This window comes from Sander lucioperca, chromosome 2 (assembly GCF_008315115.2).
Source record: "Sander lucioperca isolate FBNREF2018 chromosome 2, SLUC_FBN_1.2, whole genome shotgun sequence".
NCBI classification, from domain to species: Eukaryota; Metazoa; Chordata; class Actinopteri; order Perciformes; family Percidae; genus Sander; species Sander lucioperca.
This window is the reverse complement of record NC_050174.1, coordinates 5,428,890-5,456,837: the sequence shown is the minus strand read 5'-3', so window position 1 is coordinate 5,456,837 and position 27,948 is coordinate 5,428,890. Positions and strand designations below refer to the sequence as shown.

Here is a 27,948-nt window from a genome sequence, read left to right as displayed (position 1 = left end):
TGCAAAATTAAAGTGATAAACACATTAATGCATCAATAATACAATCATATCCAGTCCAATTATATGATATATATTATTATGAAATGGGTCATTCTGTATAATGAGTACTTCTGGTACTTTAAGTAGCCTATATTATGATGCTGATGCTTTCATGTTTTTACTTCAGTAACATTTTGAATGCAGGGCTTTTATTTGTAACATAGTATTTCAACACTATAATATTGCTACTTTTACTTAAGCAATAGATCTGAACACTTCTTCCACCACTGCCAAACTGCAGTTGCATAAGTCTAGAACACCTTTAAAATATGTTCCAACACACATCCTTGAGACATAATAAAGGGGGTTAAGAAAGCCTAATATAACCTTTGTAGCAGTGATAATAATTAAAATTGAAATTCATTAAGTGTTTACAATATTTGGTCAACAACTATGATGCATCCAATACAAGCAAGTAGAGGTACATATAAGGGATCTCAATGACAATTTAATTGCAGGGCTGGGTACATAATAGCAGACTGTTTTAATAGGAGATTCAATTTAAACAACAGGAAAAACACGAGACACCTAGAGGCCACATGTTCGCTTCTGCCTGGAAGTCTCTGTAAAAAAAACCTCATAAGTCAACAGATAGTTTCCAGATTAATCCCTGTGACATCTTTTAGTACCAGACTGAGCCCCACGTGGGGAGTCTGCATAAATTGCATCCTGTTGGAGGTGATTGGACAACATATCGATGATTGGCAGGAGGATGGAACGCAGTATGTACACTAATCTCTCGCTATTGGCTGTCTTTAATGGCCGCTCCTCCTTCTGACCACACATCATTGGCTTTGGGGGCTTCGCGGAGGAGCCGGGAAGTTGTAGTTCTTTACAGCAGACGCACATCTGTAGTGCTCATTATCGACTAATATGAATTAAACTACACGTCCCAACGCCACGCTACGGGCTCTTATACTTTTTGTGAATATGTAATTGCGCTCGTACGACTGGTTGCTTCTAAATTTGGCTTCGCAGTGGCAGGCTGCTACAGTCGGTGAGGTGGTCGTTCCGCCGGTGCTGTGTGAGGATGTGAGCATTCACGGAGGCTGTTGGAAAATAACTGATAAATACGTGACGACGGGACGCCGTGGAGAAGCTCAGTCGCGGACAAGCAAGGTCATGATGAGTCAAAAGTCGATGTTCTGTAGAGAAAATCAGAGAAAATAGAGGATTCGTTGTTAGTTCAGAGGGAGAATATCAAGCTCTGTGCGCGTAGAATAAACGCGCTGGAGATTTTGGGGAAGACTGAGACAACTATTGCTTCGATTATCACGCTGAATGGACTTTTGAAACACTGTCTAAAACAATGACGTCCAGCCAAAGATCCAAGGATGTTTCCACTCTTCACGGAACCTGCACATAGCCTGCAAACCGGCCACTGACTGACCTTTTACGCACGGGAAAAGATCCGTGCTCACACAATTTGTTTTCTTGTTTATGTGGATGAACTTTGCAATACATTTTAAATGATTCGAGATCTGAGCAAGATGTATCCCCCGGCACGGCATCCGGTAAGTAGCTGAGGCACTATGTCAAAGTATGTTCAGATTAACAGCCGCGCGCCTGATGCGTAATCAGTTTAGATCAAGTTCCCGTGCCACTGCGCGCTCGCACGGACAATTGCGCTCATTGTCAAACTGCTGCAGCTGCGTGTGTCTGTGAGTGTGCGTGGGTTAACGTGTAAAGAGACTGAGGAAACCAAAAGGCCATCCGTATCACAGAGGCCTTTTGTCATCTACAGCATTGCCCCTGTGTGTGTGTGTGTGTGTGTGTGGGTGTGTGTGTGTGTGTGTGTGTGTGTGTGTGCGTGTCGTGACACTGAACTTTGGTGACTCAGTTCTTCCTCTCTCTCTCTCTCTCTCTCTCTCTCTCTCTCTCTCTCTCTCTCTCTCTCTCTCTCTCTCCCTCCCCCCCCACACACACACGCTGTTTGGTTTGGGTTGAGGTCCCCCACCAGCCGGGACAGCCGTTAAAGTTCACTGTCACCGAGTCCTGCGACCGGATCAAGGAGGAGTTCCACTTCCTACAAGCCCAGTACCACAGGTGAGAGTTTGGATGGAGCATGACATTAACATGGAAACATCTGCTCATCAGCAAAACATTGACGAAAAATACTAAAACATTTTGCATTGGGCTGTAAAGAGATTCAAATTAAAGCTGCAACGATTAGTCAATAAATTATGGGCATTTTCAAACGATTCATTGAGAAAATCTGTAGATTTGTTGATAATTAAAATAACCGTTAGCTGAGAAAAAGGGTCATTTCTGTGATGTTGACTTCCCTTGCACCATGAATCACACAGTATGTGACCAAAAGGTTTGGATGATGCAATGAAATGAAATACAAGACGGAAACTGATTTTTGTTTAGGAATTGACTAAGAAATAAAACATTCTTAGTTTGAGGTAAATATCCATGTGGAGTTCTCCTCAAAGCCCTCAGTAGAGTAGAGCCAGCATCATGGGACAATTTGCTAGGTCCATCTATCACTGGTGACTAACCACAGGTAAACCCCATCAACCTTGGTATGCACGTCTCTCTCTGCAAATTCAAGTGGTGTGAAATACTTTTTTACACGACATGATGAAGTGTGAAATACATTGCTTGGGGGCAGAACCATAAGCACGATACCAATGCATAATAATCGCCCACCTCTGGCCTCCTCCTAAGTATTGCCCAATCACCTGGTGAGATGGTGCAGCGGTCCAGTTTGCTGGCCAATCCTGGAACTGAATGAGCTGAACCAAGGATGTCTGCTGCATGCGTAATACTGAGGTCAAACTGCTGCATACGTGTGAAATCCAAACTGCGGCGAGACACTGGTGTGGTAAAATATAAGGAAGTATGGGTTGGTCAGATATACACGTTGAATACATCAATATTTTCTTTGGAGATATTTGCTTTTATGGATGTCAGGCTTTACTTAGAATGAAGTAAAATGTCTTCTTTCTTTGATCTTAGACATTTGTCAAAGTAATTATCCAATCTCTAATCACATTTAATATAATTTTAAATATCTGGTAAAGCTTATTGAAATTCGTATTATGTAAAAAAGAAAAAAAAAAGAAAAAGCCTGTTTCTCCAACTTAGATTGTTAGCTGAGTAAATTCTCCAACCTTCTGGGTTGATGGAACCAACTAAATACTGTCAGAAATTCATCACCATCAAGCTCAAATAAAGGTTTATGTTAACGTATTGAAGATCCAAAAGTTTTAATGTCCTAGTGCCAAAATTATTCAGCTGATTTTATAATTTATGTTTCAGTCACATGCACAAATGTCTCTATTTGGCACATCAGCATCCTAACTTTACCTTGCAACATTGTATACCTGCCAGTTTTCTCATAAATGACATTTACAAAAGCTTGCTGTAGTGACATTTGGAGGCTTTCCAGTAACAGACAACATTTGAAAGAGTTAAGCTTTTGTGTAACCACAGTTGTAAAATGGATCCTAATTATCTGGTTGCTTTTTTGTTGATAGTGCAGTTTGGGCATCCACTCACACTGTAAAGAATATATGATAAGGTTTGTGTGGTCGTTTATTGATCCATTAATTACTGCACTCCACCTGCTGAGTAAGTGTCTGTCTGCAGGGGAAACTGGGGTTATCCAAGCAACTATTTTTTTTCTTACTTTCTTTGTTGCACTTAAATTTAGAAATGCAAATTTAAAGTAACAGGATGTAGTCACAGGCTCAGTATTATGCATTTAACATCTCCAATCTTTATATTTTGTGAATTTGTTTCATGCGAGAAAACATGTAAGGTATCTTGTAGAGTATCATAATTTAAAGGGGAACTATGCAGTTTTTTTTAGCTTAATTTATCTTAACTGAACAGCTTAGTAGTCATTGGAATGGTTATATGACTTTTTTTTCGAGTTGAATGGTGGTCGTCTCGCTTCCCTCTATCGCCTGTGAGCGGAAAAACCACCCTTGCAACGCCGGCCTCAGCGTCAGGAAGTATAGCGTGATATCAGGTCTCGCGATGTAACAAATTGCTTCACGGCACTGCACACACATACGCCCATTCAGGAACCGGCTAACAAGGTAGCGATGGAGTTTTTCACACTATCGTCATGGCTGAGCCGGCAAAAAAGAAGCAGAAAGCTAGGAAAGTATTGGCGGAGGAACAGAGAAAGAGGAAACGGCAGACTGACCGAGCGAGGAGTCAAACACGAATAAACATAAGAGCTGCCAAATATCTATTCTGAAGCTGTAGGGGGAGCTCTATAGAGAAACCTGCAAGCAAAAAGCGAGAAAACAGCGAAGAAATTACCAAAACTGCGTAGCGCCCCTTTAAAGTCATAGGATCCCAGGTGTTTTTTGTTCGTTTTTACTTTCGATGTGTGTGTGTGTGTGTGTGTGTGTATGGGTTGCTGTGTGTTTAATCATGTAATTTACTAACATAACATTTTCCTTCTGCGTCACAGTCTGAAATTGGAGTGTGAGAAACTGGCCAGTGAGAAAACTGAGATGCAGAGACACTATGTCATGGTGAGTCTCATTGACTGTGTGTGTGTGTGTGTGTGTGTGTGTGTGTGTGTGTGTGTGTGTGTGTGTGTGTGTGTGTGTGTGTGTGTGCGTGCGTGCATCAGTATTTCTGGTGTGTGCAAAAAGGGGAAGAGAAAAGACATGTTTGTTTGACCTTACTTTGATCTTTGTTTTTTTTTAGTACTACGAAATGTCATACGGACTCAACATCGAGATGCACAAGCAGGTAGGAAACGTTTTACTTGAATGTAAAAAAGAAGTAAAAACTAATTCAAACCACACTGTAGTAGGTGTCAGAGGAATGCAGATGATATATAAATAAGATGAGAACTTGAGTTTTTCTTACACCAGTTTTAAATTCTGATTTTGAAATCTTTTAAAACTGAAATATCTCAGGTGTCAAAATCCCATTATGTTTTCTGAGGCCCCATGTTTTATACAAACTGGCAAGAATACACAAGTTTTAATTGTTTTTATCTCCTTATAATGAGCCTTTTACCTTTCTTTTGTCAACAAATTCCCTGCCAATGATATTCTTGTGTTAGTCCAGTTTGGGTCTGTCATGTATCACATTCAAGCTCCAGTGCTAAGAATAAGATTTCCCTAAAAATAATTACCTACTGATATTTGAAAAAACCCCAAAAGGTCATTTAACACTCATCATTTTTTAAAAAGGTATTTCCAGAAGAAGAAAAAAACTCTTCTAAACATCTAGATGAACAAAAATATTCCTTTTTCTCCATTCATCAGGCAACAAACTACTCTGTTTCCTAGTCCAAACAAAGATGGTATCTCCAGGAAATTACTAATCTCTGTGCAATAATTTGTGAAATGTGAATCCAAATAATAAAAAAAACCCATTATTATCAGTATTGGTATGTATTGATGTTTCTTTCCAATATTTTTTACTCTCATACAAAATAGTGCAAAATTGTTGCTTGTGTTTTACAAAAAGAGCCATTTCTGGATGCCTATATCAGGAATCGAAATCACAAATTGAGAAACAAGGTAAAAAAGTGCATACAGAATCTGTTTGTCACCCAGAAGAGTCTTTGAAGATTCTGGAAATACCTTCAGCACAGCGGTCAGTTTTCTCAAAAAAGCTTGTGTTTTTTTTCAGAGATCGCCGGGTAATCATTTTTAGAAAAACTGGATCCTTAGCTATGACTTGAATGTAATGGAAAAACATGAGAGGTACAAACTGGAGCTCTCGAAAATCAGAAAATCATCCTAGAATATACATTAAAGGTGTTCCATTTTATAATGGAAAGTGATTTACAGGGTAAAAACAACGGTTTGGTTGCCTTGTGAGGTTGAATAGTAATCATATGAACAATGATTTCATCAGTTTAATTAAACGAGAAAATGGGCTGACAAATGACTCGAGTGAATGAGGATTTGGCCTTTAACGAGCCTTTACATTACTGCTGCCTTTTTTTAAACGCGGAAGGTCATTAGCATAAATGTCTGTGTTAACCACACATCAGCTGCCAGGCTAAATGGGCCTCAGCTAACCAGCTACACAATCATTTCCAGAGAAATGGTGTGTGTAGTGTGATTGTGTGTGTGTGTGTCTTTGTGAGTATGAGAGAAAGTGATGTATGCTTGGCCTTTGTTTTGCTGTGTGTATGGTTTTCTGTTTGTGTCTATCTGTACTGCATTTACTTTGCTTTATGTGTGTGTGTGTGTGTGTGTGTGTGTGTGTGTGTGTGTGTGTGTTGTGAGGTATCTGTATAACAGCCTGTATGTATACTGTACATGTTTACTTAGTATGTGTGTGTGCTTGTGTGCATTTGTCTATGCACACTGTAATGCTTTATTTAGTTGTGTGTGTACTATATGTGTATCCATGTGTGTGGTGCGTGTGCATATATATTGTAGACCTTTACTCGGGTGTGTGTGTGTGTTGGTCTTTGTTTCTGTTGTAGTGTTTGTGTGTGTTTGGAGCTTTTTACTGGCACACTAATCAGGAGGTATGGGTTGTCCACTATAAATCCTGCTGTCTGCTGCTGTGTGTGTGTGTGTGTGTGTGTGTGTGTGTGTGTGTGTGTGTGTGTGTGTGAGAATGTTGCACACACATGCAGCTTTTTATGGCACACTAATCAGGTGGTATGGGGAGAATAAATAAAAAGAGGTAAAATGTGGCACGTGCCTCTGTGTGGTGCCCAATGATTTCTTTGGAGAGTGCATCCCTAATTTCTGCCAGCAGTACGTGTGTGTGTGTGTGTGTGTGTGTGTGTGTGAGAGAGAGAGTATTGGAAGCAAATTATTTTTATGTGCAGGCTGTGTTTGTGTGTACAACATCGTGCATGAGATTTGATGTGTTCTATCCACGGCATTCAATATGACGATACGGAGTATGTGGCTTGTTGAGTGGATGCCGAGATTAAAGGGGGGGGGGGGGGGCGGTCCCATTAAGGCAGTCAGTCTCTTCTACCAAGCGAATTTCTAACATTGCTTGTTTAGCATTTTCTGAGGGTAATAGGCCCATTGATTTTTGGCTCTGCTCTGTTTTATTTACACGGAAGGGCTCTGGTGCCCTCGTTAAAGAGAAATTGACTCATGGATAGAGGAGAGGACTGGCGGGAAGGCGGAGAGGAAGGTACGAGGGGTGTAGAGCATGGGACTGAGCTGTGAGAGGACAGCTAATCAATTGCAAATTAGTGAGGCTGAAAGAGAAATAAAGCAAGCGAAGGATGGGGAGAAAAGGGGAAGGAGGAGGAGGGAGAAAGTGGTGAAAGAAGGAAGTAATAAGACGTTTTGATACTGAAGACTGGCAGTGTTTTCAACGAGGTCTGACAACTCATTTTACAGCAGCAGATAGGGAGCCATTTGTTTCATTTCGAGGATTTTGGTCACGTAATGTCTTACTTCTAGAAAATGCATTTAGGTTTTCTTGATATTTTATGATGGTTTACGAACGTAAAACTTGTATGTGTATATATTTTGCAATGCAACCTTAGTCTGAACAGTCAAATCGGAATTCATGCAACTTTTACGTCACTCCAGATTGACATTTGTCACAATTCTGCGCTGGCGGGAGTCACTCACGCAACGATCCCACCCCTCCTGGCTCCGACTTCGCATCCATACACCTCTGTACAGAAGCAGCAGCCATTGCTTCACTAAAAGCCACAATTAAAAATGTTGCTTTTTTACTCCTCATCCATGCCTCATCATCATCTGCTCAAGGATATGCTTGCTTCCACTGCACGACGACTAATAAATGAAATAGTCAACTGCAAATCAAGGTATCAACACTACTGACCCTGTCAGGAGGAAGAGAGGGTTTACAGTATTTTAAACTTTAATAAGGTGCAAAAAAAACTGCATCATTTACATTATGCACACATTTTGCAGCTTGAGCTGTTTGTAGCCTGTCTGTATAGCACCCTTTGTTGTTGTTTCATATCTGTCCATCTCTACCTATCTAATGGTGTCTTACACACACACACACACACACACACACACACACACACACACACACACACACACACACACACACACACACACACACACACACACACACACACACACACACAGTCACAAGGGAATACAGTCTTTATATGGTGGGTTCCATTAGGTGTATTAGCTGGTGGTGAAAAGTGGTGCTGATGTGGTGCTTACCAAGCTCCACAGGGGAGATGGACATTTGATCTTCTATCTGACCCAATCTGACTCTAGAGCTCCTGTCTGATCTAATTTCTTTGTTGTTAGGAGTTAAAGTGAGAGTATTTGAGCTGTTTGTTTTTATTATTCTGGGCAACATCTTTGGTGATAAGTATTTTTTGCTGGGCCATCCTGTTATCACAAAGAGAACACTGCAATCCAAAAGCTAAAAGATAGCAAGTAGGTGCTCTCAGGTAAATAATGAAAGCATATTCAGTGGCAAGTTCTGCAGGAGCCCTTATTCTGTTTATAAACGTCAATGACTCAGGCAGATCACACCATTTAGTGCATGTTGTTGATATGAACACAAGGGGCAAACCATAAAACAAGTTCAGTCAGACAACTCACATTTGAAATGTTTATTATAACAGCAGAACATTGTGTTTGGCGGCCAGACTCTGACCTCATCACTCCCCGCATTATGGGTTTATATGAGATATTGGGGAGTGATGTTAAAGTAGCTTCCCCCCTGGCCGGAGCCCGCAGGTGGATGCTGGGGTGGTGGTGGGGCTAACAGCGGGCGGTGATACAGGTGCAGGGCAGCAGCAGCATGGCAAGGCAGAGATGGGGGAATTGTGCAGCTTAAATAGACCGGCAAATTGAGGGGGTGTGTTTGGTAAATGATACGGGGAGTGAGGCATGTCACGTGTGTGTACGCAGTGCAGCTCGAGTTGGCTGCCTGAACTAGCTCGCAGGCGTCACCCCATAAGTTTGATGTTGTACAGCTACTGCTCACTGATTTTTCTCTTTTTTAACTGGAGCAACATTTTCTCCAGCGAATCACACAGAGGGTCAAAGATATATTCAGCGCACATGATCTCGCCTCTGAGGTTACTGGGATTTATGTGACCACAGAGTCCTCTGATCTAGCAATAAGCTCCATGGATCCACCTGAATTTGAGTCCTAACCTTAGAGGACTCTCAAGGCAAGTCTTTTTTAGTTATTTATTCACTCGTGATGGTGACAGGTCCAGGTCGAAGCTAAGGCCTGCTTGCTGCAGGAAAAAAAATCTCTATGTTTACACAAACCACAGCACACTTTTTGAGAAAAAAGTAGCCCTGCTTTTTCGTTTTGGTCTCTGTAGCGTGAACAGACGTGTGAGCCAAACAGGCTGACATCCCCTGCACTCTGGCCGACAGTCACAATTGTCTGCTATTGATGTAAAATGTCACCTGAAATTGGTTGTGTTGCCTCGTGGTAAGGCATCTCCATTTCCTTTTCTGCTCCAGTGCTTTTGTTTCCTTTTCTGTGCTATGTACATCTCAGGGTCAACTCTTCAATATGAATCGATTGGAGGTTGTAGTTGTAGTTGTTAGTGGAGATAATAATAATAATAATACATTTTATTTATAATGCACTTTTCATCAAAAGATCTCAAAGTGCTATAAGTTAGAAACAAAAAAGATAAGCAATCTTACAGCTTAAGAGTCCTTATTTTTACACTTCTGTGTTTGTCAGGGTTGAAACTAATCATTGTTATAAATTAATCGGTTTAATATTTTCTCGATTTATCCATGAATCTTTTGAAAAAATAATAAAAGAATAAATAAAAAAATAAAAACGCCCCTAAAGATAATTAGTTGAATATCATAGAGGACTAAGAAAACCAGCAAATATCCACATGTGAGAAGCTGGAGCCTGTAAACTATTTCACTTTTTTACTTAAAATATAAAATATATACTCACTTCCTGTCAGCTCTCTAATAGCCCTAATATGCCCCCCAATTACTTCAAAATCAATAACAATACTTAGAGCTAACTTGATAGGAGCTTGATAGGTGAAGATCAAATTAAGGCGTTGCCTAGCAGCCCTCTTATGTCCAAGCAGATGTGGCAACATCTCATACAGCCTGGCCCTAACTTCCTGAAGCTGTCTGCTATCCATTCACTGTGTCCTTAAATATCTATTTCCATAAGCTTGACCAGAGGAAGCACTTCTTAAGGTGCAAATACTGAGCATGGCCTCCTTTGCCTTCAACACATCACGCTACCTTGAGCAAGGCACTTAAACTCCAACTAACTAATACAGTAGAGTTTCTCAGAGGCTAATATGTACTGGGCAGCTCCCCAGTGTGTGTGATTGTGGAACAGATCCGAGCTGAAAAAGGGCATGTGTGCACAACAAGTCTTCCCTAGATAAAGGTTAAATATAAAAAGAAAATGTCAGTGTTTTAGATTGTCTGTGGGAGTGTGAGCAGCTGCAGCACAGTGGTAGTCACAGGTAAGTTGAACTGCAACCCTCAGTCGAGTTCCCCATGCATCTCCTTGACAGTAAATTGCTCCCTAAGTCTACTCATAGCTGGTGCTCAGACATCTTGTGTCTTACAAAAGATGTTTTTTAAGATCTACATTAGTGATTGCCTCTGAAGTCTTGTCCTAAAAGCTCAGCACAACGCTCATAATAAAAACACATCCTCAGAAAGAATGAGAGCCCTTGGATGTCAAAAATGTTTTAGGGTATTTTGGGTATACATAGTGAGATAGTTTTCAGTAAGTGAATCATCAAGCGTGAACATTGAATGTATCAATGTACTCAGTGGAAGCTCTTCAGTACATTACCCCTGAAATATGTGGGAAGGACTGAAAATGTCTGCAGAGTGAATAAGACTCCGCTTATGCTCAGTTATGCTATTGCCCTTATGTTTGGCTCTTCTGTCTGTCTGCTGTCTGGCCGAGGAGAAAATGGCAGCATTTTTTTTTTAGCTTCTCTTCTATTCTGTAGCATCTACTCTTAACTGGCAAAACCTTCACCTACTGCTTCTTTGGCAGATTACATATCTTCTGCCTGAGCAAAGATAAAATCAGACATGTAAAAGTCAACTTTCAGCCCTGGACTGCTGATCTGTAACACTGAGCACGTCCAAAGTATTAGACATAATATATAAGAAAAAACTTTATTTATATATATATATGGCACTGTTTGTACTTAAAATGCGGCTGGAAGGGATTGTTATGTAAACTTAGCACAAAAAGTAAGAAAATTTGTGTTTGGTAGATTATTTCTCTGTGGTAACAATGCTTTTTGGCAATAAATCTTATACCGTTGGAAAGCCTGTTTAGTTCCCTTTCAAATGGTGCCCCATTTGTAAGGAACATGCATTAGTGGGATGAGCATCAGCACTGAGTATGTGGGTTGCGCCTATGACAAATTTGCCAAATCTTCTCTGCCAATGCCAAACAGCTTATTCTGCCATTGACTCGTTTGGTGTTTGGTGGATTGGATGATTGAAGTTTGAAGAAACAAGACATATTGGCAATTTAGCAATTTATTCATTTCACAAACAGGAGCCTCAGTAGCGTGTGGAAGAACCATACACAGCCACAACAGCCTGGCACCTCCTCCTCATGCTGGTCACCAGCCTGGTCACACACTGCTGTGGGATGGCATCCCATTCTTCAACCAGCATTTGTCGCAAGTCAGCTAACGTGGTTGTGTTGGTCACTCTGGCACGAATAGCACGCCCAAGCTGATCCTCCAAGTGTTCAGTGGAGTTGAGGTCAGGACTGCTGGCAGGCCATTCCCTCCTCTCCACTCCCACATTCTGGAGGTAGTCTCTGATAAACCCCGCCCTGTGGGGGCGAGCGTTGTCATCTTGGAGGATAGAGTTCGGTCCCAGACTGTGGAGATATGGGATTGCCACTGGTTGCAGAATCTCATCTCTATATCTCTCTGCATTGAGATTGCCTCCAATGATGACAAGCCTCGTTTTTCGTTGCAGCAATCAACATAGCGTTCTCCGCGTCTTCTCTACACTTTGACCCTACGCTCCAACTGCCGTAGGCAGAATCATCCATTCCACCAAACACCAAACGAGTCAATGGCAGAATAAGCTGTTTGGCAATGGCAGAGAAGATTTGGCAAATTTTTCATGGGCGCAACCCACATACTCAGCGCTGCTGCTCATCCCACAAATGCATGTTCCTTAGAGCACCATTTGAAAGGGAACTAAACAGGCTTTCCAACGGTATAAGATTTATTGCCAAAAAGCATTGTTATCACAGAGAAATAATTTACCAAACACAAATTTCCTTACTTTTTGTGCTAATTTTGTAATATTTGTGTTTGCATTAAGACAGATTCTCTCGATTTCTGGCACTTTGAAATATCTGAAATCTGGTGCATTGTACACCTGAAATGATTAATTGACTAGTCGACTGACAGAAGGAGGTCCCAAATACTTTGAATAGGATTTCGTCAGGGCCTGGAAATTTCCCTCTTTACATTCCACTCATTGCAGTCTTAAGTTTATGTAGAAACATGTAATAATACATGTATACATTGCAAACCCTTACATCTCTCAAAACCAGATGATGTACAAATATTTGTACAGTAATATGTTTAAAATGTGTTGTGTATCTCCCTCTGATCTGAAACCAGACCTTTACTAGGGGATTGTATTGAGTCAATGAAAGCCCTGGATTCACACAGTTTTAGTTTTAGAGCTAGAAACCTGCTGGGTTTGCTGCCATTACAACAATATTTTTGTCTGGTTCTGTGTGCAACTCCTCAGCAGGTCATTCAACGCAACCTGCGACTAATCTCTAACTGTATTTGAATATCTCTTTTTAAGTCTTTTCCAAACAAGGCTTTATGGGTGGTTAGACCACAAAAATAGTCAACCCTTGACAATGATTCATGAAATGCAGAAAAACTGCACTGTAAACCTTTGATGTACATTTACAGCTAAAATCTCACAGTATCTTACTGTCTTAATGTTATACAGGATCATACTGTAAATGGCAATGCATTCTGGGAGAAAATAATATTACAGCACTATCTGCAAATGTTACAGATTACAGGTATTTACTGTTAATACCAATGCATCTTGGGCAAATAAAGGAAAAGGTGGGAATTACTGTAAATTCAAATAATACAGTAAGAAACTGTATGTCTATTTACAGTAAAATACCTTAAACTTTAAAAACAGTATGCGTACTGTAAATAAACAGTACTTTACTGGCAAAGCTTCTGCCAGTATATTACTGTAAATTTACGGTGAAAAGTTTTACAGTGTGGTGTAGTCTTGAATGCCTGAATTGTAAACCTCCAAACACCAATAAGGTTTGAGCTGTAAATGTGATGTGCTCAGTCTACCTCTATGCCTTTAGTGCCAAGTGAGGGTCTCCAGCATTTCCTGACATTATCCTCTTTGTTGGTGGCAATCCTTTTGTTGTTTCTCCTGTTATGGCTGTCTCAGTTGTGTTTATTCTTATCCATTCTGGCTCTCTGGTCCCTCCTTTCAGTCACATTTCAAATTATCCAGGCCCCTTCATTGCCATTTGTCTACCTGTCCACCAGATACCCTCAGACTTTCCACCTGTCCCAGTCACCTGACTACCACTGCTCTGCCCTGTTGTAACCTCTTCACCGCCCACTTGCTCACCTGTTTCCACTTTCCCACCTGTTTCCACTTTCTGCATTATATAACCGGCCCATTTTAACTCATTCCCTGTAAGATTTCATCATTTATGCTTATGCCTTTGTTTTTCATCCATCTGAACCTGAACTGTTTGTGTTTTTTTGTGTTGCCTGCTCCTGTGTTTTGACTTGTTGCCTGTTCCAGATTTGAGGCATGTACTACGAAGCAGGATGTGGGGTTAGCAGGGTAACTCCAGGTTTAACCCTGGGTTTTCAGTGTTACGACTGTGGTTCACTTCTTACTGGGGCACATTGCCATGGAAACTTATGTTGCACACCTAACCTGCTCTGAAGCAGGTTATGTGCGAGTTAACAGATCAACCTGTAATAAAGCACCGCCTACTGACCAATCAATTCTCTTGAGAATGGCATCACCAGAGGTATCAAAAGTATTCACATTCATTACTCAGGTAGAAGTATAGATACTAGGGTTTAAAAAGACATCTGTAGAAGTTGAAGTACCAACTCAAGCTTTTTACTCAAGTTAAAGTGTAAAAGTACTGGTTTTAAAACTACTTAAAGTATAAAAGTAAAAGTAATGTAAGGGAAGAAAAATTCCATTAAGGACAAAAGCTTAGGCCGCGCCACAGTGCACTACCCCACCTCCACAAAAAACATTTTTTCTAAAGGCCATAATGACTATAATGTTATATTAAAATGTTAAATTTGGGATGCACCTGTTTCAGCCGCATTCATGCCCATTAAAACGCATTTTAGTACAATGCAAATACATTAAAGAGCCATATATGTGTACTACTGAGCATTAACGTGTTTCATGGAGCGGAAGATATGATGACTAGTTGCCTATAAGTATTGTAATGGTGCAAAAAGTCAAACTTCAGAGGCATGTTATCAGTAGCCTTTATTGGAATGTAAATGTACATCCAAGCTTAGCTGCAGGAATCTGTGAGGGCAACGGATGTAAGATAACAAAACTGGACAAGAAAATTGCCGGTGCGTGGCCAGGTTGGCTCAGTGGGTAGAGCAGGTTTTACCGGCCTCAGACCTAGGGGTATCTGGGCAGGTACAAGGCCACAGGCTGGATAGCACTGTGGGTTGGAAAGAAGTGGAGATACAGAAATTATGTCTTTCTCAAGCGCTGGACGTTTATTTCTGAGCCAAATATCTCTCTTTTTTTGTTGTTTTAGTTTCTTTTCAAAAAGTAATTAAATAACAATGCCAACAGATAGGCCTAGCACACACCAGGACACTGGACAATTAACAACACATACAATTATAAAATACACTATAATTATATAAATATCTCGATACTATGAGATCCTAGACCGTAACTTTAGCCATTACATGGAATATATAATATAGAAATGGTCTATAATTACACTGAATACAATAAACAAGCCAATATGTAAAGCATTGGTATAGATCAGATAAAATACAACACCCATTAATAACTATTATTAATAATTGTGAAATAGATACCTAGTCTTACGGTATAATATATCAAAAATACATCAACAAATGACACTATAGATCATATTACATCTTGAAACAATTGCTATAGCACATTCAAGTAGGTAGACACAAGCTACATGGCTATCTTGCTATCTGTTAGATTATTCCTTTAAAGTGAACACATACAACAGATCAGAGGCTACATTGGATTACTTCTATGAACTACATTACAATACAAACAACCTTTTCATAGATCAAATACCAAGAATACTATATTAAGATTTAAACTGGTTACGTGACGGTGTGATAATCAATCACCAACACAACGCATCGGTCTGCCGTTTGCGTGTGTGTCTACTGGCACGCGCACATCAACTGACAGCGGCGTAGCCTCCATAGAACATTGACAGGCTCTGGCTAACAAAATGTATACTGAACAGAGCACCGGCGATACAAACAAAATGATACAAAGTACAGAGAGACTTAATAGACATTACATGTTACACTTAAACATACTGATGTTCAATCAACACGACACTGTTTACATCCGTACAGAAAGACGAGAGAACGGAATCTTCACTGACGGTGACAGACTAACTTCAACTAGCTTCTGCTAGCTCGCTAGCTAAAGCTGCTAGCAAATACATATAAACACCTCCTAATAACCTTTCTACACAGAACATGACCACATACATCATATAGACAACCGTACTGGTGATATACTCTTTTGATACATATTAACTGTAGGAAACTCGTGGAAAGGTTGCTTGGTAGCTCAAAGTAGGTCTAGCAAGTCTGATATTTCTGTAATTCACACAGATCAAACACAAATATGCTGACTGAATAGATTGCTAGTTTATTTTAAGTAGCCAGCTAGCAGTTCTCATGGCAGTTTACTGATAATCCGGTGTCTGACGTAAAATGCTCAAAACATCTCCTGAGAAAAATCACACGGTCAACCTAGTCCTGGTTATTTAATTGAGATGTAGTCTTATTTTCCTTACCTTGTCATTCAAGGCCAGGGCAATTTTTGTACGACCAACGTTGTACTCTCAGATGAACTTGACAAAGTCGATCTGCGGCAGCAGCGGCAGCCCGCAGGTCGTGAGATTTTTTTTTTCAAGGCAGTAGAAAGTCTTCTCGAACTTTTGCGTGCTTCCACTTCCACAACTAAGGATCTCCCAGGAACATTCACCAAAAAATATAGCCTAAGCCTACCAAGATGTGGATGTGCGAGTGGTGCGCGATGGTCGACTGACAACGAGATTAAGCAGCTGAACAAAAATACGTCTGTTCTCATCTCAGCTCCGCCAAGACAAAATAGAATGAAAAATGCCATTTCAAAAATCTTTCATTTATTGTCAGAAATATCATGTTTTCAAAAGCATCACTTTCATCAAATTTTGACTTTGGCAACTGACTGCAAGCAGGCACATCCGGACCAATTTAACCACTGTTGTACATATTTAGTCTTTTAAATAAAGAAAGTGATGTTTATCTCTGTGTGCTATTAAGTGTATGCTTTTGTGCAAGTCTGTGTCTTTTTTCTGTGTTTGTGTTTGGATTTGAGTTGCACTACTAGCACTCCCTTTGGGACAAAAAGAAATCCTACCTGATGTGGAGAGAGTGTGCTGTATAATCTTGAAAAGCCAACTTGGGTTCAGTAAAAACATCTGATGAATACAGAGAAGGCTGTGGAGGTGTGTATCTGCTTGTGCCTGTGTGCACATGGTTGTGTTTATGTGTACCATCCTGCTGCAGTGTTGCCAGTGCGTCTGTCTGAAGGGTATGTATCAGTGTGTGTCTGCAGGTTTGCTCTCATGGCCTCCAGGGGCTTCTGTTACTACTGATTCCAGAGCAAAGTTCCCCTCTGTCAAGGTTATGAAACAAGCCCTTGACATGTAGCTTCTTCTGCATTTGTGTTGGACTTAAAGGAATCATCTCAGTCCATGATGGCTTTTTCAGTAGTTGATAAAATAAAAAGGAAAGAGCTAAAACGTGTTACAAGTAATCTCGATTTCCAACAGGTAATTGAAGGGCCTATGAAGATATCTAGTTCATCAGAGACACTTATTGATTTGGCTTTCACAAATAGACCAGAAAGAATAAAAACATCTTACAATTTGGTCACAGGGCTATCTGACCACAATATGATCCTGATTGTAAGAAAGCTCTCAAAAAAGGCATCAAATGTATTAACCTATACAAAGTTAAATCCGTATGTAATTCCTAAAAATCAGTTACCCAGTCTTGAGCATGCAATTAAAGAAATCAATTGGAATGAACACCTTGCTCATAAAAGTGTTGATGAAAACTGTAAATCTCTCATGGTTAAACTTGAAACAATTATACACAGTTTTATGAGAAAAAGTAAAAGTAAACCTGGCAAAAGAAACCATCTACCTTGGATAAATGAGACTATAAGGTCACTAATGAAACAGAGGGACCACGCCCTTAAGATGGCTCTCAAGAATAAACTGGCTCATGAGAGACGATTATATACCACACTGAGGAATAAGGTTTTAAAAGAACTCAGGCAGGCAAAAGCAACATTTTTTATTGATGCTATTCGTGAAGCCAAGGGAAATACCAGAGAAATCTGGCATAATCTAAAAAAATTAACAGGGAAATCATACACCATCAATAAACCAATACAACTGAATATAGATGGAAATGTAACCCATGATCCAAGTAAAGTGGCAGCAGCATTTAATTGTTAATTGTTTTATTAATTCCATAAATGCTCTGTCTCAGAATTTTGCCAGATCAAATTACTCTCTCACTACTTTAAATACAGATGCCCCCATTATGACTTTTAGAGAAGTGACAAACTTCAAAGTAAATTCAATCATCTTTTCTCTTAATGGGTCAAAGGCAAAAGATATATATGGGATGGACACAGCATTTATAAAAACCCATAAGGAGGCACTCATCCCATCTATTATGAAAATTGTTAATATATAATGAAGTTGACACTAAATCTTGCTCACAAAAATGCCTCTCTAATAGTTTTAAAAGTCACACATCTTGTCAATAAAGTGGTACTTGCTCCACTTACAAGTAACCCTTGTGTTGTCTTCCCTTCGACCATGAACTTGTTGTCCATCCAGGTCAAAAGTGAAATTGAATTTTTGGTGCTTTTTTCAGCATTTTGGGCTCTTGTTTTATGCTTTTGAAACTTTTCAAAACGTTTTTGTCACAACGTTGTGTTTTAAATTCATGGTCAATAAACCTAATTTATATGACATAGCTAATTTTTGAGTTAAAAAGGAAGAAATTATGAATTATTTTGACTAATAGCTAAGATCAAAGGATGTTGAGTGAATCACAGACTGGTTTATGTCAAAGTTTAGTCAGGATACTGTTTTAAAACCGTTTAAACATGTTTTTTAAATGTTATAAAAATTGAATAAAACACCCAAAATTCAATGAAAGTAATCATTAATTTTACCTGCGAAGAATGTTGTATGGGTTCCATACAACGTACATCCATGCATCCATGTTATATTTGGGCATTTTGGTTCAAAGAAACCCATATTTCTGATATAAAAATTTGACCAGAGGACAACACAAGGGTTAAGAAATTTCTATTGAAATGTGCTTCTGTGACATACTAGCTACTAGCCTAACACACTGCTGTCAGTGATCAGGTTGCATTGTGGGTAATGTAGGCGCCAGGTTTTGACAAGACAAAATTTAATTCCACTGCTAGGCCGATGACACACAGCTCTATGTAAATGTCACAGCTGCAACCCCACCCTCACAGTCATCCCCATCAAAACTCACCACCTGTCTGGAGGAAATAAAGGTATGGATGGAGCACAACTTCCTTCAACTCAACAGCTCCAAAACCAAAGCCATCCTGGTTGGCACCCCTCACCAGACCAAATCATCATCCATAACCAGCATCACCTTTTCTGACTCCAACATCCCCCTCTCCATCAACAGTCACAAATCTTGGTGTAAAAATGGACTCCCAACTCACTTTTGAAGCCCATATAAATCACCTATGCAAGACATCCTTCTACCACCTCCGTAACATTTCCAAACTCCGCCCCATTCTCTCCCTCTCAGATGCCGAAAAGCTGGTTCATGCCTTTGTCTCCTTCAGACTGGACTACTGTAACGCACTTCTCATTGGGATTCCTAGAAAGAGTCTGCAGAGGCTTCAGTACATCCCAAACTCTGCAGCTAGGATCCTGATGAGAGTGCGGAAAAATGAGCACATTACCCCCATTCTCCACTCACTTCACTGGCTTCCCGTATCCACCAGGATTGAGTACAAGGTTTCCCTCCTCACACACCAATGCATCCATGGACATGCCCCCCCCCCTACCTCAAATAACTTATCAACCCACAAAACACAACACGCTCCCTCCGCTCCACTCACTCAAACCTCCTCCACATACCCAGAACCAGACTCAGGACAATGGGAGATAGGGCCTTTTGTGCTGCTGCCCCACGTCTGTGGAATGCCCTCCCTGACACTTTGAGGGCACCTCAATCCACTGACTGTTTTAAAAAAGGTCTTAATACATTTCTTTTTAGCAAAGCTTTTGGTCCCCTTTAGATGTTGTTATTCTTTTGTTTTTTTTAACTTTTTATTTTTTTTTATTTTAAAACTGCTCATCTTTTTTGTTTCTATCCTGTAGCACTTTGAGATCTTTTGATGAAAAGGGCATTATAAATAAAATATTATTGTATTATTATTATTATTATTATTATTATTATTATTTGCAAACTAGATTTGTATTATTGTCATCGTAAATGTGTGTGTGAAAATGGGGTGTATTGACTTAAACGCCTGGTTAGCAAGATTAGGTACCCACCTTGAGGAATGTTTGTCTCTTAATCTTAATTACATTAAAGATGACCTTTAACCAGGGCAGCAACTTTGATTATTTTCACTATCAATTCATCTACTGATTATTCTTGCAATTTATTTTATCTTTTAGTCTGTAAAATCTCAGGAAGTATACTTAAAAAGGCATTCACGATTTCTCAGAGCACAAGTGTCTTTGGATTACTTATTTTGTCAGGAAATATCACATCTGAGAGGCAGAAACCAGATCATGTTTGGCATTTGAGTTTGATTTATAATTGAATTGATTATCAATATAGTTGCCAATTCATTTTCTGTCCATCGACTCATTTACTAGTCATCTAATTATGTTAGCAGTTATACAGGTCATAAAGTGTTACTAACTCACTCCCTGGTTGACAGCTAAACAACCAAATTTTTTGTTCAAGTCTAAATAATTTTTCATTAGTCAAACTTTTAACACTCAATAATAAAGCTTCAGACAGCAGTCTGTCTGTGAGGGTTGTTTTTTCTGTTTTGGTGACATTGGTGTTAAGCGCTCATTACTGTGCTGCCTGTGCACTGCACGCTCCAGAGATCATCGTTAAAACACACAGTGTGGGTGGTACTTTGATGTCTTTTATCTTGCATTTTTCCGCAGATGAAGTTTGAGTTTCTGGTGCTTTTTGCTCTTTTCATGGCCATTGCTGCAAACAGTAAAACATTCTGTGTTACTCATTAAAACGCATTGTGTGTATCCTTGAGGTCTAACAAACAGGTCAGGTGCATTTCCTTCCTCATAAAACGTTTGCGAACCCTGACTTCCTGTGAGCCAGAAGATTTTTCTTGGCAAAGACCCACCAGACAGTGTTTCTAACAGCACACGTAAAAGCTTTCAACAACTGAGAATGCATCAAATTACTGTAGTGTTACTGTATTACTTTAATCTAACAGTCATCACACTGACTTGATGTGAGCATTTATAGGTTATGTGAAGAGGATGACACCTTGTCTGTTGGTGAATTTAAAGATGATTGTGTGTGCCCACCTCTCTGTCTTGCAGGCGGAGATCGTCAAACGGCTGAACGCAATCTGCGCCCAAGTCATCCCCTTCCTCTCTCAAGAGGTAAGACTCAAAAGTGCCTGTCGCAGAGAGAGAGAGAGAGAGAGAGAGAGAGAGAGAGAGAGAGAGAGAGAGAGAGAGAAAAAAGTGTGTGGTGGATTGTGAGGCAAAACAGACAGATATGGACACACACATGCATGCACACAACCATGTACACACACACAGCTTATCCTGGGCTAATCCTCCCTGCTCAGGATAGGCAGATATGCGCTGAACTTATTAAATGTCTCCCACTAACATATGCAGGAGCCAGCGGCTGAGTGTTTGTGTGTGAGAAAATTATTTGTGTCATTGTGTGTGTGTGTGTGTGTGTGTGTGTGTGTCTGTGTGTGTGTGTGTGTTTAGCTGGTTAATCTTTCCTCTGGAGGAGTTGAAAGTGGTGTGTGTGTGTGTGTGTGTGTGTGTGTGTGTGTGTGTGTGTGTGTGTGTGTGTGTGTGTGTGTGTGTGTGTGTGTGTGGGAACAACAGCAAGGAGTGAGTGTGGACTCCAAAGCTCTCCTCCAGATTAGCCATGGATTAGGAGGGTTTAGGGTGGATTAGGAATAATGGCATTAGACTGTGGAGCTGCTACACAGCCCTGAGGCCCACAGAGAGGGGAGGCAGGGAAACGGTTTTTACTGCTTTGTTTTGATGCACAGCCTCGTTTACTGGGTGTGTGTTCGAGTTATTTTTTATTTTTATTTTTTAACATTATCAGAACAACAATAGGCTTCACCATGTGGTTTTTTCATATATACTATTTATTAAATTATCAAAACATTCTATACCATGATGTATATTGTTATCGAGATAACCCTCGCAGTCAACAATGCACATACGTGGGTCCTCAGGAATACACCCACCCAGCGTGACGTCGATCGGATGAGCTGTCGCAGAGAAAATTGAAGGACAGACAGACAGACTGCTTTCATTTTAGTTAGATTATGCCTAATACATATAATTGTGCATATATAAATATGATTGGGTCCCACACCTTATACATACATAATTAGGGGCTCATCCCAGAGTAAAAAAAACTGTCTAGCAACTAAAGTTGGTACTGAGGTCATGGGTCACAGTCTTCTTATGCTCATTCTTTGATCAGGTATTTCTTGACTTACAGTAAATCATGATTTTGCTAAATACTGCATTTTATTGAGGCAAAGGTATATGTTCATGTTGTCCTTTTTTTGTAGACAAGCATTTGTCCTCAGCAAGTATTAATGGAGTTGAATAGTACTGTTTTTGTATCGGTGCCAAAACTCAGTTACTGTGGTGGCACCTGTATTATTATTATTATTATTATTATTATTATTATTATTATTTTATTTTATTTTATTTATTTATTTTTTTTTAAACAAACCCAGCCTTAAATCTGGCATAATTCAGCTAGACTGAGCCAATATTTTTGGTAATTTTGTCTGTTTAAATGTGACAATTACTAGCTAATTATTGAATGTATCAAATTGTTATCTTACTTTTATGTGAATGTATTGGTTTTTGTAATGGTTGCAGGAAACTTTTGATATGTATTTCCCTTGCAACAGTGTAAAAGTGTCTATCCCAGGGCTATAATTATTAGAATTTTTGATTATAGTTTAGAAGCTATTTGCCAATATTCATCAAACTGATGGATCTTTTCATGTGTGTGAGTCACGTTCAGGCAGGTTAGACTCTGCAGAGGTGATGCTGAACTCGATGGTCAGGTTCATTTTCACACTGGATAAGCTCTTTCATCTCTGCCCTACTTTGATGTTTTGTGCTCCTGGATGAATCTTTGCTGCTATCTCTCATCGTCTGGTTCTGTGTTTCTCGCTCTGTACCCTTTGGATGACTTTGCCCTGTTAGCTGTCTGTCTCTCTGGGTATCTGTCTCTTTCTCTCTACAAATACGTCTGTTTTCTCTCTGTGTAGAAGTTTTTGCAGCTACACCATTTTGAGATGTGTGGGCAGAAAACAGACAACAAATTTATGGTTATAGCTGCTGTGCCTTAAACATGTTGATTGAAAAAATTATGGATGGAAAATGATGTTTCACTATCCTAGTGAAACATCATCTCCAGCACAGAGAACATAATTATATGCACACTGGGCTTCTCCATAAGATATTGTTTATATGTTTTGCCACTTGCACTACTGTATATCTTGGATGCATTAGCAAACATGGATCTTGACTCGTCCCTTTGGACCTCCACTTGTTTGGTTTTTAAATTCTGCAATTCCCCAAAGACAGAATTAACTGGCCTGTGCAAGTTACACTTGACCAAGTGGAGTACACCCCAATTAGCTGCTCATTTTTTCTATCTGGTGAGTTTTAATGAACACACTGGTGAGTATCAAATTGTGAGGAGGGGCTTTTGTTTTCCAAATAAAGAGCAGTTATAACTCCATGTCCCTGCTTCTTGTCTGATGGCATTTAAACTGGATCTGGCTCGAGGTACCATAAAAAACTGTAGCTAACTGCACATTTATGGCTGGTTTAATGAGATATACAACAGTTCGTCAGGTTTTATGATCAGTGCATTGCTGATGGATAAGTGTATGTCAGACCGTGTAATGTTACAGTGTACAGCTGACATAAAAAAGCATCACTTCAGAGAGTATCACTGCAGAGAGTCTTTTTTGATATACTCTCTTACCATCTTCATTTATACCAGATAATTGTGTAGGAGGAATGAATGTGTTGTTGTAGTTCCTCCTGTTTGTCCATAGAGGTCATAATCTTCATAATCCCTCTTTAAAAATCCAACAGATCTTCTTTCCTCCGTCTCAGTTGCTGCTTCAATTCGCTATCTCTGATTGTCTCCGTCTGTCTGTCCCTCTCCCAGCATCAGCAGCAGGTTGTGCAGGCGGTGGAGCGGGCCAAGCAGGTCACCATGGCTGAACTCAACGCCATCATAGGAGTGGGTGTATTGCACACATGCGCACACACACACACACACACACACACACACACACACACACACACACACACACACAGTCACAAGGGAATATGGTCTTTAATAGAAGATGCTGTAAGACAGATGTAACAGAGATAAATGTGTAACTGCTAAATGAGCAGACCAGTCAGTTGCTCGCTCTTGAAGAGAAAGGTATGAATGCAACAATAAAGTTTTATTTCTACCTTATACATTCACCAATGTTTAGTACATTGGCCAACACTCAGACTTAATGAGACTTTGTTATAATCCTGGGTCAGCTTTTAACTACTTTTACATTGTGAAAAATAGGCCTTTCAATATGTGTTCTTTGATATTTCCAAAAAGCACCTCTTAATTGTAGCAGTGGATTAAGAGCCGTGGATTGACATTGGCATGGCAGATATTATCAGACGGTTTTATTTTATCACAGATTAGAAGTTTCGGTGTATATGTAGGCCGATAGGCAATGAGGAATTGCACTACAGAAATACCAAAGATACTGTATGTATGAGGTGATTTGGACGCAGTGTCACAAATTTGTCCATCATCTTAACCAAATCTTGTGTTACGTTTAAATACATTTATGGGATCCTTAAGCTGATAATATCATTTTTAGATATTTTAAAGCTTTAATAAAAAAATAAAACATTGCCTTTCTTACTGCTGGTATCTTTATTTATTCAACATGTTTTGCTCCGACTGTACCAGCAGTAAGCGAGAGTTTTTTTGAATTTCTGTTCGAGTTGTGCTTTTCTCCAACACACCTGTCACTTATTCAGGTGTCGAGAGACTTTTTACAGTTTTTTGAGGACACTACAATACTTGTATCTCACGTATTATCCAGTACTGTTCAGGCTCTTAATGTTTAAGCTACCATGTGGTGCTCCTTATGTTTTTTCTTCCTTTGCACTTTGCACCCCCAGTTCTTTCTGTTTGTCTCACCATCTCAGCTTCTTATTTTTCTTTGACCATGCAGACTGCTTCAGGTCAAAATGCAGCATTAAACTAATCATTATTTCTGTGTGTGGTTCAGCAGCAGCAGCTCCAGGCTCAGCACCTCTCCCACGGCCACGCCATCCCCATCCCGCTCACGCCACACCCAGCGGGCCTTCAGCCCCCCCTGCCCCCAGGGGCCGGTACTGCCAGCCTGCTGGCTCTGTCCTCCGCCCTGAGCCACCAGCTGCCGCTCAAAGACGAGAGGAAACACCACGACAACAACAACACCGAACACCCGAGAGGTAAGGCCTGTCCTTGTGTGTGTGTACTGTAGGTGTTGATGTGTTTATGTCTGCAGTAAGTCTTAGCGTGCATTGCTGTTTTTTTATGAGTTGAACAGCCACAATGTGCAGGTTTTTTTTTGGTTACTTCATGCAATGCATTCATACTTTACAGTCACTTCTTGGAATGATGCACACATGAGAGGGAAATATATAAATCTTCAAAGCTACAATTCATTGTCAATTTATGTATTGTTGAAATGTCTATTATGCATTATACATTATTGTATCATCATATTAAATAAGAGCTTTATTAGATCTTTTTATGATTTTTTTGTTATTGCTGTAGATTTTAAGTCAGTTTTTCTTTGTCACATTCACTGACAAATGAATTATCCAGATAAATGGTATTTACGTATACCAGGCTAAAATATAATTTTGTTTATCTGACATTTTAAAAAACACAATACCCCCATATAACATGTCTGTGCTATTGCATACTGTCATTCAAGCAGATGCTAAATGTGTTTAATAGACATAAATACTGAAGCTTTTATCTGTTGTTCAGTTAATGATCCTAGAATAATTTTACATGTCTGGAATATTCAGTCAAAGTTATGAATTATACCACCAATTGTCTTGGCTGATACTTAATTTTTAGTACTCTGAATGAAGAGCAGATAAAGCAATTAAAAATGTTTTGTCATTGGGCCATTTTAATTGGCCTAATAGGGAGCGATACACAACTACCATGATGCCTCTTTTCTTTTGTACATGCAGAACGCCTCTAATTCTTCTGTGAGCTGACTTTGAACTCAAGCATTTAATTACAGTACATATAAACTGTGTGTGTGTGTGTGTGTGTGTGTGTGTGTGTGTGTGTGTGTGTGTGTGTGTGTGCGTGTGTATAGAAACAGTGTGTGCCTGCTCTTAATTACCCTATTGCAGCATGACTGCGAGGGTTTTTACAGTGCAGTAGAGCAGTTAACCTTGGCCTGTAGCTGCAGTAAAGCTAACAGCTGCTAACTCAGGTAATACCTATCCACATTAGGAGCCCAATCAATAACATATATATATGTATATGTACAGTAGGGTTTCTTTATTTGTCTTTTTAAATGCATGTCTTTATTCTAATGCATGCTGTTTCGAATTAGGTCACTTTGTTGCCAGATTTAGTGTCATTTTGACCCCCTGGGCTCCTTAATTTACAAATCCAGCAACTTCCGGGCAATAAGCAGTTTTAAGCAGCCTTTGGCAACACTTTTCAGAACAGAGTTGATTGACAACCATCTTTAAACTTTCGAAATGCTTGTTTTTACACCAGCAGCTGCTGCAGTACTGTACTTCATATGTCTTTCTTTATGTGAACAGGGTGATCAAACTGTATTCTGACAGAGTACAGCAGTATCATCGTGTATTTCTGCTTTGTTTCCCATCATAACATTTCACTTAACATGCTGTAGGCTATCAGGAAAAATAAACAAGAAGATTGAGAGTTAATGTACTTTTAGCTTTAGCTGGCATTAGTGATACCTCAGGTAACATCATCATTAAGCAGGAGAATCAGTAACAATGGCAATCCATCATTAGCTGTATTGCTCTCTCTCTCTCTCTGTGAGGTTTCCATTATCTGTCTGTTTTTTGTGTGTCTATCTTTGGTCATGCATTATTGCGCTTGTTGCTGAGACATTAAATGCCTTAATCAGTCATTTTATTTCTGTTTCCTGCCCTTCGCCTCCTCAGACAGAGACTCGGTCAAGGTAAGTCCTTCCTTTTATTTTCTCTGCTACATACGGATGTGTTGCTGTGCAGTCTCATTTCTTATCACTCAACCTAGCCCGATAAAGTAAAAAAAAAAAAAAATCAGGTGACAACCTACTGCCATCAACATTCCACACCAGATATCTTCATTCATTTTCATTCATAACACGCCTGCTAGTGGCTGAAGACTAATATTTGCTATCATATGCAAAGAACATGAAGTGAGACTCATATGACGCTAGTTCAGAACTGCGTCAAATATACTTTTACTTACTATTTATTTAAATATTTTTTGTCAACTTGTTATTTGTTATAAAGTCACAATGTAAATTACTGTAATGAAATTCTGATTTTGGTACCAACAATGTAATTTTACAGAATGTTTAGGAAAAAACATACGATTAGAGAGCAGTATTGTGTATTAACCTGTTCTGCATATCTTTAAAGGAGTTTTAGATGTTAGTAATATATAGCTACATTATATACTTCAATATAAAACGTATAATTATAAACATACAAATGATCACATAAAAAAGTTTAAATATTAAAGACATTTAAACGTCATTTTAATATTAACAATGATCAGACTACTGCCTTCATTTCTCTAAAGAGATTAGTATCCTCTGATCCACTAGTTTTTTATGTACAGTGTTCCACAGTCACTGTAAAAAAAACACAAAAAACCAAAAATGTATTTTAAAACATTCAGATTTGTGGAAATGGAGACAAAGAGGAAGACAGAACAAGCCGTTGAAAAAAATAGAAAAGCTAACGTCTGACTGGAGGCAGTTCAACAGAGCAACATTACATCCAGCACTTGTAGTAATTAGTCCCTTAAGCTGAGCTTTTTTCTTCCAAGGCAAACATTTGGTTTGTTGAATACTCAATGAGCAGATTAGCATTTCTTTGGCAGCCCGAATGCGCACACACACACACACACACACACACACACACACACACACACACACACACACACACACACACACACACACACACAGTTGTGGGTGTTTTGGAGGAGGTGGAGACAAGAGGAATGTTTAATATGTTATCTCTGGCCCCCCATGTAGTATACCTTCTTACACACACACACACACACACACACACACATAC

The 27,948-nt window shown here is 39.6% G+C and overlaps 1 protein-coding gene across 3 annotated transcripts in view; it reads left to right on the top strand.

The window, feature by feature from the left end:
* Positions 1-891: 891 nt before the first annotated feature.
* Positions 892-27,948, top strand: part of LOC116054300 (transducin-like enhancer protein 4) — a 44,832-nt gene continuing 17,775 nt past the window's right edge. Inside the window, exons 1-8 of one of the 3 annotated variants that reach the window (XM_035991049.1) lie at positions 892-1,553; positions 2,000-2,085; positions 4,475-4,538; positions 4,717-4,761; positions 20,902-20,964; positions 23,768-23,842; positions 24,897-25,098; positions 26,821-26,837. In XM_035991049.1, the coding sequence (XP_035846942.1) occupies positions 1,509-1,553; positions 2,000-2,085; positions 4,475-4,538; positions 4,717-4,761; positions 20,902-20,964; positions 23,768-23,842; positions 24,897-25,098; positions 26,821-26,837 (597 nt within the window). In that variant the 5' untranslated portion in view covers positions 892-1,508. Of the gene's footprint in view, positions 1,554-1,999; positions 2,086-4,474; positions 4,539-4,716; positions 4,762-20,901; positions 20,965-21,507; positions 21,613-23,767; positions 23,843-24,893; positions 25,099-26,820; positions 26,838-27,948 lie in introns of those variants that run through there. The other 2 variants (XM_031305778.2, XM_035991054.1) reach the window with 2 other exon arrangements.